This window comes from Magallana gigas, chromosome 8 (genome assembly GCF_963853765.1).
Source record: "Magallana gigas chromosome 8, xbMagGiga1.1, whole genome shotgun sequence".
NCBI classification, from domain to species: Eukaryota; Metazoa; Mollusca; class Bivalvia; order Ostreida; family Ostreidae; genus Magallana; species Magallana gigas.
In genome coordinates this window covers 25779727-25805863 of record NC_088860.1, presented here as the reverse complement: position 1 = coordinate 25805863, position 26137 = coordinate 25779727, and the positions used below count along the sequence as shown (strand labels likewise).

At 33.7% G+C, this 26137-nt stretch overlaps 1 protein-coding gene across 1 annotated transcript in view; it reads right to left on the bottom strand.

Moving 5' to 3' along the window:
• The window catches only part of LOC105331084 (uncharacterized), a 109598-nt gene that overhangs the window by 82610 nt on the left and 851 nt on the right, over window positions 1–26137 (bottom strand). Inside the window, exon 2 of the mRNA XM_066069080.1 lies at window positions 5168–6571. Within this exon, the coding sequence (XP_065925152.1) occupies window positions 5168–6553 (1386 nt within the window). The 5' untranslated portion in view covers window positions 6554–6571. The remainder of the gene's footprint in view (window positions 1–5167; window positions 6572–26137) is intronic.

Genomic DNA, 26137 nt, shown 5'->3' with positions numbered 1-26137 from the left:
CAATTACGTAACTATAAGATGCATCCTTAATTACATAACCTTTAAATTCTGTTTTTTTCCTTCCGAAAAGTGCCTTCGTACTTGATCTGGTACTGGTCAATAATCAAATAATCAATGTTTTGGCCAATTATGTTTTCAAACTCTTGCTTTGATTTGGCATACCGAAGTCAAATATCGATTACATAATTTCATGTTTCAAACACTTGTTTTTTGTTCTTTTAATATGGCAATAGCACTGGATAGCGCCCTCGGGAACTGTCTCCATTGGACGAAATATGAAAACAATGCAGGTAGCTATTGCATGCTCGTTAGATCCACAAAGATCAAAAGCACGTGCTGATCTCGCTTTTTCTCTGTGATCCGAGAATTAATTCCGCTGTCGTCTGCTTAGCTGGAAATTCAGGATATAACAGAAAGAAAACGGTTAATGTAGAGAACGATGCGTATGACTACGGTGCGATGATTCTAATTGATTTAGATCCAATAACCTTAATGATTCATGAACTCGCTTTGTTTCAAACAGATTCAATGTAACAAAAACCTTCGCCGAACGTTATTATTGTAGACCGATGTTCGTTCCTACACTGTGCATGTACACATATGTAACACAAATGCGGTAATTTAGTTTAAACACGTACATCATGTATACTGTGGAATCATTAGAATTCGTGGTGGCTCAATTTTCGTGGTATTCGTGGGTAGTCCTCCCCCACAAATTTACATCCTCAACAAAAAAAAAAATTGAAAGGTTAGGTTTCTTATTGAAACTGAAAATCGACGCATCCACGAATTAGCATCCCCACGAATAAGCAAAAACCCTCACAATCAACGAAAACTGCCCCCCCCCCCCCCCCCCCCACGAATTTAAATGACTCCACAATAACATTCAGTCGTGGTATTTAGTTTCAAAACATATCAAGCATATCTGTATCTTTTGACGACTACATATATAAACACAATGTACATCGATAAAGCAAATATAATAAAGATTATAAGAGACTCGGAACATAATTTACAATTTGACAAATGGATTTTTCCTGGAAAAAACATGTATTACTAGTAAATTGACTCTCAGATTGTTCCGAATTTCCCGAATCTCTTGTTTATACGTTGGCAGTTGGGGTTAGATTCTCAGACTGGACACCGGCACATGCATCGGTCTGCCACACATACAGGAAGGTTTTTCTATCAAACTACATAAGTACTAGTTTTAACTTAATTCATTTAAAATATGATACTGCTTGCTCTTAATTTTGTATTGCAAAGCGACAATCTCCATCTACAATCCAACCATTTGACTTAAAAGGCGTATTTGAGCGGCTATTTCCATGACATTAGAAAGTTCGACCGTGGCCTTTGCACTCTCTAGGGTCAAGATCACATGGATTTGAGATTTGATTTGCTTGATTGATTTCATCTGCTTGAATGAATTGATGTGTTGCACTTTAACACTGAGTTCAGCACCTCTCAGGATCAAGGTCACTAATGAATATGATGAACTTTGACCTTGAGTCCTGTAGCTCTTACGACCAAGGTCAATTATTTGATAAGCTGGATGTTTGATGATACAGTTGTATCTTTTAGGATTTGCTGTTTGAATGCAGCCCACATTTATGATTTGCTTTGTTAACGATTTGATCAATGTATATATCAGCCGTACCCTTTGACGCCAAATGAATATTAACAAATACATTCTGTGTTTACTTGCAAGATAATAGAGTAATATGTATCGATGGAGATTGATAAATAAATGCAAGATCAATCAATCAATCAATCAGTTCTAGAACGATGTTGATTATCACACATGCATGTATCTGTGGCCAGGTCACATGGGGAAAGTAGAAACCCTCGGGCATCAACATTATTCTTGTCCAATTAACCCTTCAATCCTTGACAATATTGCGGTAGTCAATAAGCTGTTTGACTGAACGGAAAGTTACAAGCGCCCAAATGCATGTGATTAAGCTAAAATGACCTCCCTATTTCCGCTTGATTTCACCTTCAGGAATCAGAAAAATCGTTACACAACACACAAATCACTTATTATCAAACCTTTACAGCTTATGATATCAAATAAAAATAATGCACTTATTCATCCATAAAATATGAGTTCATACTTTAACAAAACCATTTATGATTGTTTTCCGATCTAAACTTTGCTTGAACCTTTTAAACACGATTAAAAATTACCCTGCTCAGTGCAAAATTGACTAGTGATGTCTTGCGAGCGACATATTTCACAGGTTTGAATCGTTTCTTCTCCTCATCGACTAGAAGCAATTAGTCCGTAATTGTATCTTGAACTCCCCTCTTTTATCGATTTAAAAGACAATGTCAAATATATCTGGGTAACGCCCTGTTTACGATATTTCTACGCAATTAGAACAAAACCGCTTGACACAGGGATAAAGGAAAAATTACGACAACATAGCTTCCGGATCGATCAAATATCATTCGTAAAACCTTTTGTTCTTACCCTGGTGTAATTACGTTAGAGATTTATTTAAGCGTGAACTTCAAAGGATGCTGACGTTTGAAAAATAATGTTCAAATAAAGCGACAATATCAGTCTACATCGGCAGTACTTGCATTCGTTTTCAAGACATTTTACTAGAACTATTGGGCAAAAACGTTGATCATGTCACTTTTTTGAGAGTTTGTTTAAGTGGGGTAGGTGATGTTGCATTATCTTTCGGTACTTTGTTCAGTTATGTGGAGTTCCAAATCTTAGGAATTGTCTTTTTTTCTAGATTAATTACCATACACCTAACAGTCCATTTCATTGAACAATGTCCTCCAGGGTTCCACACTTTGCTTTGTTTTCGCTTGATGCCGCAGATGCTAATCAGCTTGTCCTTGCCCAGAACTCGGTTATGTTGTCAATGCGGTTTCGATCCTTTCATATCACATCTCATTCCCATGGTAGTCGGTTATAAAGAGGGGAAAACACTCAATTTCGGCAAGAATAAAAAAATATAACGTTCAGTATGCTAAGTTAGTGTTCATTAACTGATTTACAAGTCTAATAATTCCATCTATATTCATATTGATGAACAGACGACTTGAAAAGTTGATAACATTCGTAGGCCAAATGTTAGATTTACAGGAGAAAAACCAACGGTTTCAGAAATAGTACTGGTGAGTTAATAACTGGGAAAAAGAATTTTGAATGGTCTCTAAAATATCTAAATATCTATTTCATCAAACTGCCCCCGTAAAATGTTGGTTAAGGATGGCCATGGAACTGAGTTTTTGATTCTTAATACTTTGATTATAGAACAAAAAAGAAGACGTTTATTTTCATGCGCTATACGATAAACTAAAAACCATGACTACATTAAGAGACTAATAATTACATTGGTTTCTTTTAAAGAATTATTTTCATAAATTTTGGCTACCAGAAATAATAGCAATAAAAGGAGCAATGCATCTATATTGTATTTTTTAATATAAAAATATATGTCTTTAATATGTAATAGGCTATACAACAACAAATTTTTCATCAAATGACCATTTTTAAGCTATATTAGAAGATCAATTCTAATTGAAATGAAATTTTGGTAGCATTAAATATTAACGCATGCGTAGTCAAACACAAATCAAACTAAGATGTTTTAACGATTTCCCCCGCTAACTTAATTTCTAGGACGATTTGTAAAATCTGTAAAACGACAAAATAATCTGATCATGCGCAAGGAGAAAAATCAGAGAATTCCTTGAAATGAAATGAATGGCGAAATTCAATAAAGCTGCGAACGATGGAATTGGATAGTACCACTGCATTAAAAAGCACAAAGGGCGAACTTAATTAATAATTAAATGTACCTACACTGACACAATCTGCTGAAGGCAGGCAACCCGTGAAGTATCTCTTGGCAGCTTAATGCAGACGACAAAGAAACGACCAAAACATTTCAATTTTACAGATCATTCCGTGTTCTGAAGTTCGACTGTGTGTCACTCACCAGACGAGGGGAATATAATAACTTATACATGCAAAATGAGAGTACACCATCTCACTTACGTCAAAAATACATGATATATACAACATACCGGTATGTATATTTTTGCCTGACCACAGATTTATTTGTTGAGAAAAAGAGAAAGAAAGAGTTATATTGAATTTGTTTAAGTATAAAAAAAAAGTCGCATTTCCTCTATTGCCTCAAGTCTTTAAAGGTTTAAAGAGGAAACAAAATCCTTTCTTCGAGAAACCGGCAAGCACTCTTGGAAATCTCTCTCTCTCTCTCTCTCTCTCTCTCTCTCTCTGTCTGTGCTGTTTTGTCATCGACCGAGCTATAACGAATTCAGAGTGATATGAATAGCTTATGATTTTAGATAACATACGTATATAATACATACAATGCCTACAATAGGCTGTTTGAATTTTGATCCGTCATGCCAATTAAGCATTAGGGTTAAGTAAGGTGATTCATGTAATATTCTTCGACAGGTATACGTTATAGCATTGAGCTTTTTTTTTTTTTTAGGTCATGCAGAGCAAGTACTTTTTTCTCCAGGTCATATTTGATGGCAAAAAAAAAATCAATACACCGTTATCTATTTTGATGTTGGCTATGGAAACTCCGAATTAAAAACTCCGAATTAAAAAGGAAAATTGAGCAAAAATTCGTTAGCTTTATTTCAGGTATGTTAAAGAACTTTAGAAAAGCAATGGGATATATCTGTCATAAATAATAAAATTGTAATTATCGGCCATTCGTCTCCAAATCCTCTGAGCCTATGTCTAGTCGTGAATGAAAGGTTTTTAAAAAGGGAAACCCCAAAAAAAGCATTTGAGTTTTTGCTTTATTACAATTGCCTTAAAATCTTCTTAAATCTTTTTACATCGATACAGCAATGATTTCATTTGATTGATTTCACTCAAAATTAAGAGTTATTTCTATCCATACATAAGCTACAACTCGAAATCGAGATTATTCTTACATTTCAAATTTCAGTTGAAGTATCTTTTCAACGATAAATATCTTGTAAATGCAACATGGTACATGTAGACTTCTATTGTTTTGTTTTTTTACATTAAGAGCTGAATAAGACATATCATCTTAAGACATAGGACTTAAAACCAGAAGCATTAGAAAGGTAGCTAAAAATTTATGAAGATTTTTATACTTAGAAGGAACATTTGATTAAGATTGTTACTCACCAGAGAGACATCACTGTCCAGGTCTTCCGCAATCACAGACTGGTGCTTACTGCGCGCACTTCTACCCGAACTCGCAGACGACAGCCTCTCCCTCATTTCATGAAATATCTCCTTCGTCGATGATCCAACATTGGGACGAAATTTGGCGGATTTGGAGAACCTTCTTAATAGTCGCCCGGAGAAAGTATCGGAATTCGCGTCACATTTGCTGCTTTTACAGCTGTCCTCCAGCACCAGATTAACGTTTGGATCGGCGATTCTACTCACTGAAAATCCAGCAAGCAACGCGCGAATCACTGTCTGCTGCTCGACACTTACGTTGTGATGGAGATCGCAAGGTGTTTTGCCATCAAGGTTTTTTTCATACGTTTTCGCGCCGTATTGCAATAGTTCTCTGACACTGCTCAGGTTAAAAAACGAGGTCGAGACGGCGAGATGTAAAGGTGTGTTCCCCCGTGAGTCTTGCACGGTGGGGTCCGCCCCATGCAAGAGCAACAAGTGTGTTATTACAGGCTTTTGCTCCACAATGGACAAAAACAGCGGCGGGAGGTGATAAAGATCGTCGACTGAATAGTCCCCCAAATCATCACTGATGACGGGTGCGGGCGGAGCTAAACAACTGCTGGTCTCCTCAATATTGATGCTGTTGTGATCAGCTCTTGTGTTATGATAATCGATCTGTGGACTCAAGCTTCCTTTCTGTGCAGAAGGCTTTAGTATATTAATTTTCAGTGCGTCGGTAGCATGGCATCCTGCTTTTATGTGACTGATCAAATTAGCGTTAGGGAAATTGGGATCAATATTGCATCTTAACAAAAGTTTGACAGCTTCAGTTGAGTTGTTATGTATGGCAACATGCAGAGCTGTTTTAAATATCAGCGGGATGTCACACTCAGGGGTCACGCTTTCGCGACGATCAAAAAATTCGATCGGGGTCGGACATCGTCTGTTGACTTCCGTGTCGGTGCTGTAACGACTGCTCGGTCTCCGGCTTCGCGACCCGACACTCAATCTGTCCTCCTTAACACTTCGAGGAAACTTGGCAAAATGGATTTCGAAAATCTTCTGCAGAGTGTAAGTATCATTCTCCACCAAAGCCTTTTCAAGTTGGGCGCTTTCGAAAGACAGGTCAAAAATGGATGAGGTGATGCTACTTGCTCGCGCAGCTGACGAACCGGAACTTCGTGGTGACAGAAACGTTTGGGTACACAGTAGTCCCGGGCTTACTTCCTGGCAGAATGTTTGCTCTTGGAGTTCCGGTACCACCACAAGGTCCGGTATTGGACTGCGCATGCCTGTGCACTCTTTTCCAGGCACGAGGCTCCGTGATTCGTTGTGCTCATGTCCAAGACCGTTTGTCCGAACCCATTCCCATTGTTTACTCATTTTAAATTCATGTTGTTACTGAAATAAATAAAAATAAATAAAGATTATACAAATAGGGACATTTCTAATTTCGTTTATTTCATTAAACGAAACATTTACATGCTCACTATGGTACAAAGAATACGACTTTGAATAAGATGGTGGCAAATGCATTTTTTGGCTTTATTTAAAGATAATTCTTAGTTTTACAAAAAGTAGTTTAATAATTGCATTATAACTCAAATTAAAACATACAAAAACAAAACCGAGGTTTCTGTTTGTTACTTTACTCTTTGGGTGTTTTTAGTTTCAACATATTAGAAAAACTAAAATAATGGTAAGTTTGTGTTGGCATCGAGTCTAGTTAGAAAACTCGAATCTTTAAGCTAAACTTGTATCTAATGCTCTTACAACTAGGTCATTTTTGTCAAAACAATCATGCCATACAAAAAACTGTCCACATCTGTACTAACTGCAATTATTTTCAAAAAACGTCCGAAAGTTGCATTACATACAATAAAGTAATTCTAATTTAAACGTAGAGTGGGTCATCGCTCTAAACTTTTTTTTTTGTTGAATGAACTTGGTTGCATTTTAAATATACTAAAAATAAAAGCCTGCACAACAATAAGGAATGCAGACTCACTCTATAGAATAAAGGAAATTGTAGTTCTTAAAAAAAATTGACGCCTTTTGAAATATTTGTTAGCAAGATAACAGTTTGCATCGATAGACTTCAAATATTAATCTTACATAAGCGCTACAGATCGATGTCTTATGAAATATACAGGTCAAAGATGGACGAAGTGATAACAAATATACATAAATGATGTATCGATAACGGATATTTGAAAGAGATGTCAGATACGATTGTATTTTTTGATCATCATAAGCACTGAACCCGCCTCTTTCATAAGCTTCCATTCAACTTCATCACAGGACGTGATTGAAGGAAATTTGCACATGTGATTAAAAAAGAAATTAAAAATTGGATATATTCTTTAACAACATTCAAAATTCTTTTCCAATAGTTTTCAAAAAGCTAGTGCTGGGCCCCAAAAAATTGTACATTATCTTAAGAACCATTTTATATACCATAAAAAAAAAAATCAGAGTTGGTTCACAAAGAATCTTTTTGTGTTGGAAAGTAGCGTCTGAAACATTTTTCGAATAATCGCAGAATTATACGTAGGAGGGGAATCTAGCAACGAAAGTTTAAAAGTGCGGTAACTATAGCACGTGACCAGCGTTGACCACATCTTATCCAGGCCCAATTGTAATTGATGTTCTAAATCTGGCAAAATCCTATTTCGTAATCAACATTAAAGAAGGTCTATTTCCAGCTCCAACTCGAAAATAACGTCTCCGTCCGAAGTCTTGCTCGGAAAAAATCATTCATTAATTCTCATTGTTGGAATGTTCAGTGAATGGAAATACGAATATATACGAGTCGTGCATTCGCGTTTCCCTTTACCGGCAGCCTTTCTAATCATCTTTTATTTACACTTGCCCTCTTTTAATCTCAAATTGTGGTTCTTTTAAGTTCGTTTCATGAGGTTATTTTCGCTATGTCATGCTCCAATTTTCTTGCAGTAAAAACCCAGTTTACTTTTTTTTAAAATTCAATATCAGTACAGAAGCTCTTATTCTTTTAAGAGAAAGGGAGAGAAAATAATACACAGTTACCGATTTTGTCAAACTTTGCATATCTATATTCAAGAAATGAAATCGACAGTTTCTATTAACAAATGCTTCATTGAAAAAAAAAAAAAACAAGTCTACCATATTTGAACATAAAATGTAGATTCAAATTACATCTAATAAGCGTCATTCAAGTCCGAGCTTAAACAAAAGTAATGGTTAATTTTTACTTTGTCGCTTAAACTAAGCATACTAGGTATACATGTACTAGTATTTACCAATAAAAAGGACACATGGCGCACTGACAAAACCCTATATATATAGTCTAATTAGAATGTATTAGTAAATCAATAAGATAGTGTATAAAGACCAAAAAAAAAAATCGGTCTAGAATATAGATGGAATCTGGAAAAGGCTACAGAACAATAAAAATATCGAAAGTTTGGACGGACGGTGTCGCTGGCATCAGATATCAGTTTGCCATCAGAATGAGAAATAAGCTGCCAAGATGGACAAATTACTTCCACAAAAAAACCTCTACATTCGATTGCATGCAAGAACTCTTTGCCATTATACATGTACTAATAACTCTGAAAACATGTACTCCTCGCGGTTATCTACAGTACAGCTAGCCAGAATATCAATTTCAATGAAGCCATTATATCCACACCAGATACAAATAATAACTACATGTATGTCCATTATAGGTGAATCACGATTTATTAATATCAGCCAAGTCATTAATCTCTACACAGAAAGGGGAATAAGGTACATTCCTAATCTATCATCCATTCTCTGTTGTATTGTAATACTGTACATTGGCATTTTATCACAAGGGTTTAAATTTCGCTGTGTTTTTGCGAATTTATAATTTTACCGCGAAGTTAGACCAAATGTGCATACACAATTTCAAATGAATTTTTTATATTTCAAATAAACAGATTTAATTTTGATTTTATTGCAGCGTGAAATGGAAACCATGGCGATTTTTAAGAAATCGTAAAATTTAAACACCGTGAAATTTAAACGAATTACAGTATCATTATTGCATTACACCCTAGTAACATTGCAAAAACAACTACATGGTTTGTTTACCAAAAAATATACATGTATATATTCTATAAATAGCTTTATTCAAAGGATCTTTGCATTTCAAACGAGTGTCTTCTTAAATCTTAAAAATGCTTAATGGTAATTTCTTTTGTCTGACTTTTGCAAACTTTTCTCGAACAAGTCTGTGTTTGCAATACAGTTTATATCGCAGCGATTTAACTAAATCTGGGCTCTGTCACACGAACGACATTAAACTATTAACTTATCAATGATCACACTAATTCACGACAATTTAATCGTTTTTATGGCTACAAACGACGTTGTCGTTTCTTCCCGTGGCAAAATGACCTTTTTAAAGTGGCAAATATTTTTGCCGTAATTGTTTCGCAGTTCCCGACAAGCCGTTCTTCAGAACAAGTTACAGACAAAGTCCGGGACCATCAGATAGACGATTTATGTAACCAGGGCGAAAAAATAGAATTCCCTGTTTTTATCATCCATGCACTTTAAGAAAATTAATTCTAATGTGAAGAAGACAGCACGAAATTGAAAATTGTATTGATTCTTGTCGGCCGTTTTCTTGACTAGAATTTTGTAGTCATGAAATGTTAGGGAAAATCGAGACCTGCAACTGCAAAAATAAAAATTCATTAGGCTGTACTTGCACAAGCGTTAAATTTTCTTCCAGTTGCCGTTCCCGGCTTCTGTTTGCTTGGTATGCTAATTCAAAGCAGTTGTTATAAAACGGATCAAATTTGCAAGAAACCTTCTGGTTAGTTAACCAAACGACCTCAAACTGGAATATGCTAAAAGAGAGACACACACACAGATTAAAGGATATACGTGTATATATTTGTCCTAATAACCAAACATTTGCTCAGAATATGACGACAATTCGATCATTTGCTTTTAAAACAGTAAAACGAAGTTATACTTTGTTGTCTCCTAATTGCTCCTTCGCGGACGCTGAATGGAACAAGATTCAGGGTTTCCCAATTATATCAGTGGTTAGACCGTGCATGAAGAGGCAATTTCCATCTGTTTATCGCTTAAAACGGAACTAGAATGACAATTATGCAAAAATGTGCAGATTTCATATTTCTTGGAGAGCTTTGCATAAAAATATTATCTATCTGTATTTTCGGGATGAGGGTGGGGTGGGGTTTGGCGGTTGGGGATGTTCTTTTTTTTTTATCAAACCATATTAAATAGAAAAAAAACCCAGCAAGTAAAGATTACATAAAGAACCATAGAACTTGATTAAAATAAAGATCAAAATCTTCTCAAACACTAAAAATGATCTGTAATGGGCCAACTGAATGAAATTATTACCCCCCCCCCCCACCAGAAAAAAACAGTAGCCTCACGTGTCGCAGAAATTGCTGGCATGATAATGACCCCGCCGAAATTGAGGTTTTTGCATCAATACATGCTGGCATCATAAAACATTAATTTTCTTCAGGTGTGAGTAGAACAAATTAAGGTCATATATGACAATTGTGACATCATAAAATCGTTGAAATATTCTCGAAGGGATAATCAACGACTATTATATCTTATGGTGATTGTGTCTATTTCTCACAAAACATTCAAAAGAGTGTTTTGACGTCAAACCAAGTTTTATACTCTGTCCCGAGTTTTTGCTTCCACCACTTTTTGATTGATAATTCGATAATCATAAATACCTTTGTGCTCAAACTACGTTTATCCACTTATATGAAAAATGTCCAGATCATCTGTTTTTGAAACGCCCCCTCTACCGCTTCCAGTTTCAAAACACATCCAAAAATAGAAAGTCTACGGGAGTTTGCATTGCATCAGCCATCAATAAGCCCGGATGACAACGTTGAAAAATTGCGTGAGGTATTCCGAGTATTTCCGAATGGAGAAAAGATGTAAACATTTCCCATTAAAAATCTCCGTTAGAAATTTGATATATGATAATTGTTCACTAAAGATATCTTGGATATATTCCTTTTTATCTATTTCAACTGTATTTCTTTCACAGGTATGTGTATTTTTATTAAAAACATCAAAAAGTGATGGAAGCAATAACTTGGGAGAGACTATAGCAATTATTATAGCAAATAAATGGATATCCGATGCATTTTAAGTTTATATACATAACATAATTATAAATTTTTCTTCATACTTGGATAAACATGTAATATGATTAATACAGAGTTATAACATAAAGCTCATCTACACTACATGTATATGCACACTTATTTAACATGCATGTTGTCCAATTCAAGAAATAATGACTGATAGACATGGTTTTTCCTTGTACAATTGACTGTTATTCTAAACATCAAGCATTTCAAACATCAAAATGCAAAGGAGCTATACATGATCTACAGAACTAGCTTAATACCGTCTGCAATTTCCATTAGCAGGTAGTTAAAAATCAAGGACTTGATTGCGTTGCTTGTTATAAACGATTTTCCCCTACATCTCTAGGGGGTGAACGTCCTCTCTTTGCGATCGGCAGCAGTACTGGTTGCTTTATACACTCATAATACTGATCAATTCGGACGAGATGTGTGTTAGCGTGTATAAAAGGCTGTTCGAAATGGAATTATTTAGTGTTAAGACTGATTCGCTTGCATTTTCTGTAGAATGCTTTTCTCCTCATTTTCAAATTACTACGCGAGATCAAATTAGTTATCGACAAAAGTTTAATTTTCTGCATTGTTTGAAAGGGTTTCTCCTTTAGTCATGCCAATTTATGGATGTACATCCATTTCAGGAAACCACCATTTCATCTCTGCTGAATCGTCTGCATGATATTTTTGTGGCAATCAAGATTTTTCTCGAGTACACTATTGTGATTAGCATTATTGTTTCTGCTTTTTAAGATATAGTCATTTTCTGCAAGTGTATGGGTATGTGTTTTTATCTTAGATCTTATATGTTGATTTTTTGTTGTTGTTGCAAAAATTATACATTTAGCAAAATCCTTTTAAACATTTTAACATTAAGAACGACATTTTTTTGCAAAGATCTGGAGAAATCTCCTGAATGAAGCGCCAATTGGTACATCACGTCATGACTCCATTTTTAAAATAAGATATCCATAAGGTGCCTATGAGAAATACAGTTCATAACATTTATTCGGTAACTGTAGTTTTGGTCATCGGTTTGTTTTTTTTTGGCAAAGTTTTACACATTTTTATTTAGAGCCAAAGTATTCTCAAGATTCATTTGCTTATGACGTCCATTAAAAAGAGACAACAAAAATGTTGTGCTAACGAAAAATATTTCCGGGCAAACTTCGATGAAATAATCAGATTTGCCTTAAGCTTAGAGTCGAACCTGAAACCTACCTGCACACAAAGCAATCTTAGACCCACATGTACTTTGATGAAGCAATGTTCGTAAGTCTCTTATTATGCAGACATAAAATTATAATTCAACATTTATGTACTTTTGCTAGAAAAACATCTCTAAAAATTATCATCGAATTCTATCAATATTCAATTTTTAGTCTCCCGCATTTTTATAACTTATAGATAAAAAACCCGAAATCGATATCATTATGTCAAAGCATGCCTATTCAGACTTAAGGAGGAGACGTTTTTGGGGCCAACATTTAAACATTTAATACATTAAAAAATAATATAATTCCAAATATTACCAGGCTCCGAGGAGGAAAAAAATGAGGTCATTTTGTTTTCTGACGATGTCATCAAAAAGCACGGTATAATTCAATCATTACTAGAAAATGCCTTGGAAGATTTATATTGTTACAGGTTTTCCAATAGACAAATACCCCAGAGACTAAAATAATGTTCTTTTCTGCTTGCAAGACTTCACAATGCTTGATTTTTAAACAAATTTTTAAGTAGGTTCTACACAAAAATATTTGAATATCACCCTTCTATCAAAACTACTTTAAATAAAATGATATTAAAAAAACAAAACAAAAAATTCAGGAAACGCAAAATAAATTAGCAATATCAATACAAAGTCGCAGAAGAAAAAAAACCCACTTGTTTGTTTCAGACGCAAAATCATTTGACTTCTTCAAGAGTGATTTACATTAGAATCCCATTTTATGTCAAGAGTTAAATGTTATCGCACCTTCTGTTTTCCCGGATGAACAATTCGTCCTTGTTTGCAAAAGAGGAAGGCATTACTAAGTCTTTAGAAGTCAAAATGCCTTAAAAATGACAATCAAGCTTTCCAAACGTAATCGGTAAAAAAAATTTCAGTGCAGAAGGAACTCTGGGTTTGAACTTCCGTTCTGTGTTTTAGGTTTTATCAACGACATGAACGAGATCGTTATAAAAGTTGAAATGAAAAAAAAATCATTTGTTCTTTTACGAGGCAGGGGGTCATTGCAATGGCGGTTCGCGGGTCTGATCCGCCGCTTCTGCATGTAAAGTTCATGTACAAGCTTTAGTTTTCTGCGAATTTCTCTCTTTTATGACAAGCAATATCCTTTAAAGAGATCATATTATCTTTTAAGAGGGAAAATTAGGAGGCAAGCGCACTCTTATCATATTAATGATAGCATTGTTGTTTTTTCCAAATGTTACCGAGTATTGACTGCTTATGTTTTCATGTAGTTTTTAAACTAAATGACAAATAATGGCAATGTATCTATTAAGAAATACGTTCCGCTACAGATATTTGATTCAAAAGGGGGCCGAGTTTCTAAATATCTCGGACAATTTCGCAATGTATAATGTCGCAAAAGCAGTTAATTTTTTAAGTCATAGAGGATATATAATATCTTTGGAATTAGCATTAAAGCATCGAGGACAACTGAAAAAAACTATAAAAATTATTTTATATACATATATTGTGAAGATATTTAGACGTAGCTTTAAAAGTGAAGCCAACTTTCTCAATATCATTGAAATATATATTAATGAAAAGTGTAACACATAATAAAATATTAATATTAGTCTGGATATATACATGTAAAGAACTACATGTATATATGATATTAGTCAAATTTGGCCCCCATAATTCGCTTATTTTAAAGTGATTCAGGTACATTAATTTGTTGTGTTATTTTATAAAAGAGTTGACATAAAATATTTTTTTCGCCTATTTATTTTATTTAGTATATGCACTCACTGGCAGAAAATGACGTCAGAAGTGACGCTATTTTTATAATTCAATCAAAATCAGTCAAAAATTGACATTTTTTCTTATCTTTTTTCGAATGGGAAAAGCGACTCTTTGAACAAAAACGAACTTTCTGTCACTTATAAGTACTGGAGAGATACATCTTTGATGAAAATATTTTGTTTGCTCAAGCAGTCGCTCAATGTTTCCTTAAAGAAAAACTGATTCAAAACAAGCCGTTTTATGCTAAAAATGCGAAAATGGCGGGAAAAGGTAAATTTTATAATGTCATATTTTTAAATTGTGGTCACTAAAATCAAAATGAAAATTTATAAAAAAAAAACTTCAAATGTATATTTGTGCAAATAAAACAAAGAATTACAGTAAAATGATAATGTTCATTTAAGGGGGCCATTTTAGGCTCAAACATATATAGTCCTTTAAGCAATTGTCATCAAATTGAATTTTTGTCGCAAAAAAAGCTTTCTTATGAACCTCTCAGAAAATATGAAACCATCATAAATTATAAGAACGATTTTGAGCATGCACAAATACTATTAATACAAAAAACACGTAAAGTTGATGTTGCGGGCCGGGGACAATGCTTATTTTACTGTCATAGACTATATGAAAGGAAAAGAATTGTTTTTTTTAAGGAAACAGTTCCTGCCTTGGAGCTGACTTTTCTGTAAACGAAAACATATTAATCTGTTTTTCATAATGAAACCTGTACATGTATTTGGTGTAATAAGTTCTAGACGACTTACTACATGTAGACCATCATATGGCATATGGTCTATAACTTGTGTTTTATTTTTTTCTTTTAATATAGGTAGTCTGTATTAAGTTTATCAAAGTCATAGCATGCTTAACGCCACAGAAGTGAACAACGTCCCACCTGTCTGCAACATGTTCAACTGCTAAAGTCACGTGATAAAAACCTACTTGTCTTTGTTTCTAAGGGGCCGTAGGGGAGCGTTTCGACACTACAAAATGCTGTCAAGATGACTCAATAAAACTGCTCAGGTCCTGCATCTTCCTTTACCCTTATCATGGCAAAAGTCGAACGCTTGTCAAAATCTTTACAAAACAGTAATTGCACAAATGCTTTACAAACTTCTCATTTCCTGTAAACTGGATTAAAAGCGGCATTTTGCATAACGGCCTGCGATGATAAAATTAGATCACCCTCAGTACAAGGGAATAAATCTATCCATGGGATCCGTTTGGGATAGGAGAATCATGATTAGGACTGTAATTCATTGCCAGAGGAAGACGTTTTGATCAGTAAATACGGACCCCAAGGCCAGCTAATCAGCCACATTGATAGAAGATCATGTTGGAACTCTGGCGGTGGGAATATTTCCAATATAATTTATCAAAATGATATCATACAACGCACTTGTTAAAATACGCGATGATCTTCAAATATTGGTTAAACAATAATGCAAATGGCGATGATTAGAATGAGGTGACCATGTTCGTCTCCCCTTGAAACATTGTGGTTTGATACGCATGCACGAATCTAGAGAGGGTGGACAGGAGTCAGGACCGCCACCTCCCTTGAAACACTGACACTTATTACTTTCACATAATAAAGGTATCAAAATAGGCATCGGAACCATCTCCTACGAAAACAAAATTATCTTTCGGATCCCCTCCCCGGGGAACATTTCTCGATCAGCACACGAGACGTGACCACAAGATTGAGAAATGTACGCGAGTATAAGGTCAACGATCCGGGAGGGATCTTATACGGTTCCAGGTTTTAAATCGATCTGGGGCATGAACATGTTTCATCCGAAAAACAAGTATTCAAAACCTCGGCGGGGTTTATTATCTTTCTACTTGTAAATGGAACAGCGAGCAATGCAGATAAAATATATAACTCGCGTTAGCTATTATGTCATTTTTTTCTGCAATGATTACATAAAACACCAAAGAAAGTATTTTATTGTTTACATTTATATCTACATATGAATCTTTCTACAGTTATCAATAACAAGTGAGTGATAATACGTAAATCATCGTTATTGCATAATATGTTACTAAGAGGGAACAGCTAAATCTCCCTTAAAAGGGAAATTCTACTAAAACGGCTTCGAAGTCTGACGTCAGTCCGAGCAGTCTGTAGAATTCGTGTTCTCAGTGTAGCTAAAGTTTTGATCGACCAAGGAATTATCCACGAAAAGTCAAATGAATATTAAAAATATAGAAGGACACCAACGAAAGATGTTTACATTATTTACATGTATCATACTACAATGTATTAAATTCGAAGCATATTTAATGCTATATTCATTCTCGGACAGGTCAGTTTTAAATGGTTGGAACTGGAACCGGGATCGTGTAGATTTCAGTCATGTCAGTTTCTATATGAATTACAATTGTTTTTCTAAAGAATCTGAGGAGAGCAGACGACATAATCAGTGGATATTGATATTGAAAAATATTCCGAATATTTGTTAGTCAAGTGCGAATATGACAAAAAGCCTTATGGTTATATACGAATTCCATACATGTCAATTATATATATCAACAATAAAAATATTCAGGCATGACAACGATGGTTACGTACAACTAGTGCACGTCTTGAAAATACTGTTACATAATAGATTTCTTTATACAAATATTAGAGGAAAAATATATTATAAATTTTACAATGTTTTTAGTTTCGGATATGGCAGCATTTGGTTTTTGAAGGGCCACAGCGGTTTAAGGTTATTTTTAGAACATCGGTCATTCCAGTGGACAGATGAGGCCTTCCATACGTTTGTATGATATGTATATAAGTCATTAAAAAAAACTGGTATTAGGTTATGAGGTTAAAAAAAAAAATAAGGCAAATCCCATGACACATTTTGATGACAGTAAGCCATATTACATTGCTAAATGACTAATGTTGGCTCCGCTTCTTAGCACAGTGGATAATGGTATAGAACTGCAGATACCGAGTTCCTCCGCGCCAGGGAATTTATATTCTGTACAAATTTCAATTTAAAAAAATAAAAAACGATTCTCAGAAAAATCGTTGTGTTTTCTGACTTATTAATCTTCTTATACACATGCAAAAAAAAAAAAAAAAAAAAAGAAGAAGAAAAAGGAAAATACCATTAATGGGACATGGTCACGATTTTGGTCAAATTTTAATTTTCTATAATTATATATATTGTTTACTAATATTGTATATTGTATATAATGCTAAAGTAAACCATTAAACATAGGTAATCACAGATTGCATAGCCCACCGAGATCATCTTTATGAGGCCTCACCTTTATAAGACCGCCTTTATCATATTTTTTTTGAAAATCATACTTAATGATCTGGGATATTCATGGATACTGTTTTGACACATTAACGTATTTCATATGTTAAAAAATAGTTTGATAATCATTTGATGTCTTTTTCATATAGTATTGTAAGATACAATGTCTATCAATACAACAATATAAAATACGATATTGCATCATATGATATAATACAAGGTATATAAAATATGATACAATATAATACTGTAATATATAATGATACAATATGACATTGTAACATATGAAATCACATTGTATCAAGATATGATATTGTAGTTTATTATACATTTATGTTAAATACTGAAATCTAATTGGTTTAGACGCAGTTAGCAATCTGTTCTATTACCCTCAGCGTTAGCAACACACTTGGCAAGGGGTAACACAACGAATTGGTATATGCGCGTAAATTATGCGCGTACGTTTGGTCGTAGAATTCACTTCCTTTCTATATAAAAGCAGTAAAATATTCTTTGAAAATAAGACATTCAGTATAATAAAATAAATAGTGCCTGTTTGGAAGGGTAACAGGCACTAATATACGATAGAATAAAGTATCATATGATACAAAATCAAATCATATACTAAATCACAATAATGTAACATAATACAATATCATATTAAACAATATCATATCATATGATACAATATTAAACATAATACAACATCGAATCATAAGATTCAATAACATATATTACAGTTTCATGTGATACAATGGTTTATGCATGTATATTACAATATCATATTACTATAGTATACAATATTATATCATAGAACCATTTTAACAAGACCTTGGACTTTCAGTAGAACATAACTACCTATTTCTTCCGTCAAAACATGTTAAAATGACGCTGGTTTCAAGCGAAATATACACCGATTGCGTAGTCTTAGCTCAAAAGCCAGACAAATCTTGTTGATTTCAAAGGGCAATGGCTGAGTGGCCTTCAATATAATAGACAGGCCTACTTCACATTGGTGTTTGACACCAATTCCCCAAAGTCCAAGCTCCTTTAAAAGTGGTTCTAATATACAAAACTATACATAACAATATAATAATACAAAATCATATCATTATATACAAAAAAATGATACAATATAATATCATATCATATATTTTTTTACAATATAATATGATATAATATTGCATCATATAAAACAATAGTGTAAAAGTTCAGGCTCTGCATCTGAAGCTACCTTTGCGATTCATCTATATCATAGTTGAATCAAATATGCAAGTTTGAAAATTACTAGAACCGTTACAGCAAGAGCTTAGACTTTCGGTGGGATGTTACTATCTAGTTTGCTCATCAAAACAGCTGTCAAACACCGACCTCCTTTCTTCTAATTCGCTAAGAGAACCTCATTAATATTCATAGACTGTCAAAACCGTTGCTCTGCTGAATGAAACTTACGCTGTTTCAGCGAAATATACATCCCTGGATGAAGTCGGACGAGTGTCATTGCGTTCAATGTATGCATATATATTAGACAATGGCTGGACAGTTAACCATGTGTAGACCCCGCCTTCTTCAAATCGGAGTTAATCACGTACAATGTACTGTCCAAAGTCCAAGCTCTTGTTGAAACGGTTCTATTATCTATTAAACATGCGACCTGTTCCAAAAACCTAAACCTCATCCAGCATCCGAAACCTATGGCTCAGATTCAGCATTCAAGCCTGTCAGGTGCATTAGTATTATAAGACACACCATCTATGCAAGTTTGGTGAAGTTAGGACCAGTAGTAACTAAGAACTAATCATCAAAGACCACCTGCTCTAAAAACTTTAGCCAGCTCTAAAACCCTTAACCTCCTCCAACATCTGAAATTTATGGCCCAGATTCAGCATCCAAGTCCATAAGTAGGTCCAAATGCATCATCCATGCATGTTTGGTGAAGATAGGACAAGTAATGATCTGTAGCTTTAACGAGGTCCGGACAGCGACCTCGAGGGTATTGCATAAGCCCCCCTCCCCCCCCCCCCCCCCGTCTCGGTGAGCTAAAAACGGAAATTAAAATAAATTCTGAACAAAATCGTGACCATGCCTCTTTAAAGGTTTATTATTTCATAAGTATCTCTCTGATCAACTTTGAAAATCAACTCGATATATACCATTTATATACAAGTGGTTGCGATTTCTAAGTGTATAGTTAGTGTAAAAAGAGCTAGCAGCTAAAACGGTCGAGTATGTTCGTCACCAATAAAGTTGTAATTGGATCCTTTATCCGATTTAAATTTTTTGTGTTTTCACAGAAAGTGCTTTTTCTTTCTGTATCGGATCATATATATTTTTTAATATCATAAATATCATACCTCTGCAAATTAATAGTACTGAAGATATATCACGACTTGATTTTGTATTTTATCTGTTGCTCAATCTTACTGGGCTATCGATACAGTATGTTTAAATTAAAAAAAAAAGTATCGGCTTGTGGCAGCACCAGTTTTTATTTGAAGAAAAAGATCAATTAACTCCGAATATAATCAGGAATAGTTCCAGTTATGACTTATCTGAACTGTAGACTGGTGTAGATATCATTTAACTTAATTACCTGTACTTAAATGTTACTTATATTTTGATTTAAGTGGTGAGCGTAATTTTATTGAACATATTTTATTATGTAATTATTCATACACGTATGCAGCCTTCTCCATAAAGAGAAATTTTTAAGTAGTGTGTGTGACCCAATGAATAACATCACTATGACATTTAAGGTCAGACGACACGTTCCTCGAGAATCTTTTTTGTATCTCCTCGTAATAAAGAGTTCCAATAAACATATTATATTTTATAAATATTTTAAATATGATTAAAATTTAATTGGATAGGATTTTGTGTCTAGATGGCCGAGTGATTAGAACCGTGGCCGCTAACTGCCAGAAGCCTATAGGTTCTAGAGGTCGTGAGTTCAAAGCCCGCCCCGGCCGAGATAGAGTTCCAATATAGTGAATTTTTGCTGTGCTGTATATGTATTTATTTTTATATCAGCAATTCAAGTGTATTTTCAAGAGGATTATATAGGAAATTGCATACTCTAGTATTTTGCAGAAATGCCTGGTAAGATACCTTAATTTTTTGCAAGAAAGCTTGTCAAAATAGTAGTAAACCATCAACAAATTCCTGGAAAAAGTTATATAAAATTGAGGAACGTGTCGTCTGACCTTAATCACGAGGTTTTCTTAAATTACTGAATATATTAACGTGTAAGTTCAACAAACATTTCTTTTTGATGGAATGCTACAAATCTATGGTCTCCTTGCTTTCAACATTGTAAGAAACGCAACTCCCATAAAGAAACACATCGACCCTTTACATGTATATATGCAGTCACTGTCTTCTGCTATAATATCCTTTTTCCAATGTGAGTATATTTTACGAGCTTACTTGCCTATTTTATGGGCAGCATAAGTTGTAAATTTTCTTGTATAGTTTTAAGGAACAATTTCAAGAAATAAAATTTTTAGGACAATCTGACATCTCGCTTGAAATCACCGATAATGATCTTAATCAAGTTACATCAAAAGTTTGAAATCAAAGATATTCTATTTCAAATTCTTAAAGTTAAACTAGCTGCCAAACTTTATTTTTTTTCCACACATCAACAAATAGAGCGCGTTGTATTTCAGTACTGTATGGGAACTATTTATAGACAGTGAGTATCTTTGTGACGACAACAGACTGTGATACATTGTATATAACAGTTTTTATTGTTACAAGTATTTACCCAGTTCAAGCATCTATAAATAAACTCCAATCATCTTGGTTTTTTTTCATATGGTTACATAGTACCAGAAACTTAGTCAATGATATTAGATTTATGTACCTGTCATCCCTCTCTCGGCGGAGTAGTGCAATGATATGGTTACCAGATCGGATTTATTACCTTATATAGATAATTCGAATAATATACATATGGCGTTTTTCATATTTTGTTGATCTGATAGCAATACATTAACATATCTGATAGCGGTATTTTTATTGTTGATACACAATAATGTATATAAAGATTTGACAACGCCTTTTGATTTTTTGCGATTGTTCACCCGTCAAAAGGCCAGCCATCTTATGAAAAGGACAGTTATCTATGGAGTTATCGTTCTTTCAGCACCACCATGCAAACAAGTTTTCAGTTCTCAGTTTAAGAAATGTATCTTTTTCTTTTATCAACCGCGGATATGATTAAGGCATAAAATACCCAAAATCGATAAAAGGTATAGTTATATGTACCATATTGACAATAAAGATTTAGATGGATATAAAATGATAACATTTCTATTTAAGTTTTCATTGTTGATACAAATACATGATTACGGAAAGTTGACAACGTGTTGTACTTAATGCGTTGTTCACCCTAGATACATTTAGTCAATCACACAGTTAATGCTGCCGTTTTAGGGACCTTTTAACTCCATTATTCCGTGTGCCTTATTTTGAGTAGTGATATTAAGGGGCTTTTACAACGTTAACCAACTCTCTCCAATGCAATGACAAGTACTATTAGAATCAAACACCTGAAGGTCTGAAAGGCACATGTTGTTTAAAAGTAAAAATATCCAACAAAGGATTAAAGGGACTTGGGCACGATTTGACTTAAGATTTTCGAATTTTATTTTTCCATTTTCAATGTTTATACTGATAAATATAGAAGTTTATAATGCTATGTCAAAATTTGAAAGTCAAATATCAAGTTATAAGCAAGATACAGAGTTCAAATTCTTTGTTTTGTAAACAAAGCTCGAATATTGTCATTTTTAACATATGTGTTGTATTGGTGTAGGTTCACTCAAATGTATTTTTCTTTTGTTGATAATAGTATTTATGAAGATATTGAATTAGTTTAAATTAATGTTTTTTACATGTCATTTTGTCCACGACATGGTAATTTTTGTATACAACTATAAGACTTGAGCTTTGTTTACATAATAATCAATTCTTACCTCTGTATCTCGCTTGTAACTTGACTTTAACATTCAATATTTTGGTAAATCATTTAAAATGCACCAGTAAACCATTTTATACATAAAAAATAAAAATAAAATGTTTGATCCCAAATCGTGCCCAAGTCCCTTTAATAGTACTATTATTATCAACCATCGGCCTCCTTATTTTATATTTAACCCACAAGGTTCTACTTGTTGCACGACTATATTCGGTTGGACATTTTACTGTTCGTTTCTTCGATTGATAAAAACCTTGACGCTGTCATTTAGGGAAAAAACTACCACTAGTTTTCTATAGAATGTATGGTTTATACAAAAAATATTGCAATTTTTGGGGTATATATTGGTGATGCATTTAATAATATTGTGTTACCAATTGAAGTGCATGCTGTTGTTAAGCAAATTATATCATCCTCCGCCTATCGTAATACTGTAACATTTGGTGTGTTTTGTTTGTTGTTGTTTTCAAAGCAAAAACAAGACGCGCCCAGTTTAGCTGTTATTCATAAATGAGAAGATTTGCGGGTCGTCATCAATGTTGCAACGTCGCAGATAGCAATGCGCCTCAATAAAATAAAACGGTAGACTGAAAAAAGAAATAAACTGGACGAAAGTAATTGGTTTAAAAAAATTTGGAAAACGAGGTCATAAATAAGCCGGTGTCGTTTTAACTGGTGATGGATCCTCAAGGACGTTTTCCAACAAACAGACCAAACGAAATTTTCCACTTAAGGGCGCCATCCGAAGACTTATTAGTCTTTCGTAGAAGGTTTAGTGCTAGAGGAAACGAAATATAATTAAGTAAGAACTACAACACCGAAAGAATTAGCACAGAGTGTCAATAACAGACATAAAAAGTAATTGTCTTCAGAATTTGATACTCCCTTGGCGGATGAATATTCTTTTAAAAAATACTACGCGGAGTCAGAAGTCTAAGAAATAAAACCTGGAATATAGACAATTATGCCCCCTAGACGCTGAAGAATACTTAAATAGGTTTTAAAAAAATGTTAAATATATGAATCATTAACTAAATTGAATGTCTTAATGAATTTCAAAGGACCTTGCCTTGTCAGGTTAATGACCTAGGGGTGTATTCGTTTGGTCGATTGGAGAGCTGCAAGAGTAATCCTAATTTGCTCGTTTGCAGTATGGAGATCTCCGGTTGATCTCCATTGTCTACTTTCCAACTTGCAGGTAGACAATGGAGATCTGCTGGAGATATTCAGGACCAGTTCTGGAGGTAACAAACAAATGCACCCTACTATATTCAGGATCAAGCTTTTTTTTTTCTCTCAATCCTCTTGATATTAATCTGATAATCTTCATCTTAATCAATTATAATGTAACTTGTTCAAGTATAGCCAGATTTTTTTTTATATAAATAAAGTTCATTGACATGTAAAACGGGATTTATATTGGCCGTGCTTTTGAAGTGCATATAAATATGTTACAGATAATAGATCATGCATTCTTTTAACCTACAAGTATTTCACTCTGATCGTTGTAAGCTTTATTTTATGCGTATTGTACCTGTATTGATCTATACAATTACATATATTTAATGGCGTTAACCTGTATCTACTGAGTATTAGACCTCATATTTTTCCTGACAGATCTGAGTCAATAGATGAGTGTTTTCAAGCTTATTTTTTCAAAAACAAAACTGGCGTAGAATGGTCAAGAAACAATATAGTGACCTTGAAAAAGAAGTCAGAGTCATAATTATACAATTGAGTTATAGTCATAATTATACAACAAAGTTATAATATTATACAACACAGTTATAATTATACAACAAAGTTAAAATATTATACAACAAAGTTATAATTATACAACAAAGTTATAATATTATACAACAAAGTTATAATATTATACAACAAAGTTATAATTATACAACAAAGTTATAATTATACAACAGAGTTATAATTATACAACAGAGTTATAATTATACAACAACCTAGTACAAAGATTAGTGGATTTAAAAGGGCTGATAAGATAAACACGATTTCAACACCTAATAGTGACCTTGACCTCGCATTATAGAGGATGTGTCAAGGACAAGCTCCGTCAAGGGCATTGAAAGGAAGGGTCAAATACATAACACGATGCCCATTTATCTTAAAGAGAAGAAAGATGTGGGTTTTTTTTTATAAACTCCAAATTATTTACATGACCACGATACTACAAAACATAAGTCTCAACATGCAACATCTCAAAAAGCACATTTCGATGGCGTTTTTCTTAACTACAGTTGCTGAGGGACATCTTATAAATGATCAAATGTTAAATGGTAGTCTAGTGTTGCATTCTCCTTTACCAACATATATACGGTACGGTGTGGTGTGCAGTACGTGATCATAACTAATTAATTATTCAAAGTGCAGTTTTTGCCCGGGACAAATTAATGTTTTTTATAAAATTTGCGTGTTGCAATTAATGACTAATCCTTTAATCTTTGCAACATTGACTACGTAATTCTTGCATCCTCGTTTAATCTATATCCCGTAAAGATTATTTTGTGATTATTTGTTAATTTTCAAATAATATCCATTTGCTTAAATCAACAAATCGATGGATATTTAAGATAGGAAAACCATGACCCTCAGGTCACCTGTCTGCAGAATAGCTTCATGTATATACTTAATATACATATATTTTTGCAATGCTTGAAACCAGATCCATTAGGTATAAACTTCCTTGCTGGTGCGACGAAATTTCAGTGTTACTAGGCAATACAGTAAAAAGGAAAAATAGCAATTTCTAATGCATACCTATTAACGAGTCTTCTTATTTATTTTGATGTTGGATTTTCAAATTTGATAAAATAGGTCACAGTGCAAGCGATACATGGTTCTGTGTCTTGAGAAATTTCAAATTTTATTTCATTCGTTTTAGAATAAAGCAGTGTAAAAATGACATGATTACACTAAAGCAAACCTTTGGGAGGAGGGGTCCAGCAAAGTTCCTTATTTTTTTTTAATCATACCTAACATATATATTATTAATATTGTGTTTAAAAAAATTAACTTCTTCGTCAGATTTAATGACACAAGTCAAATTTATTCAACTTTTTGATGTAGTTTAAAATAATAAGCTAAAAAGAATATTTTAAAAATGTATATTTTCAAATGCGAAATATCAACCAAAAAAGTTACAAAAGATCTGAGATATCAAGTTTAGGCCTGGAAAATTAGCAGAGGATGACAGAAGCCATCGGTATCCGTACATCTCGATGGGTCGCTTCATCGCTTTACTAGCGAGAAACCTCATCTACCGACACCGCATCAATTTGTGAACCAAAAATTTCAATCTGATGAAAATCAGATTTCGTTTTTTAGATGATGAACAGACATTAATGGAATGTTCAATGATAAAATGCATCAAAGTAACTAAAGGCTACAAGCGGAAGAAATTATGTAAAATTTTTGTGTGAAAACTCGTGCACTAAAACATCGCAGTTTACTTATTTTGCACTGCACAATGAACTGTAAATTATGACTGCAATATAGTGTGTTTTATTTGAAACAACAACTCTACTACACGAACATAATTGACATTATTAAACTTGTAAATAATTTATT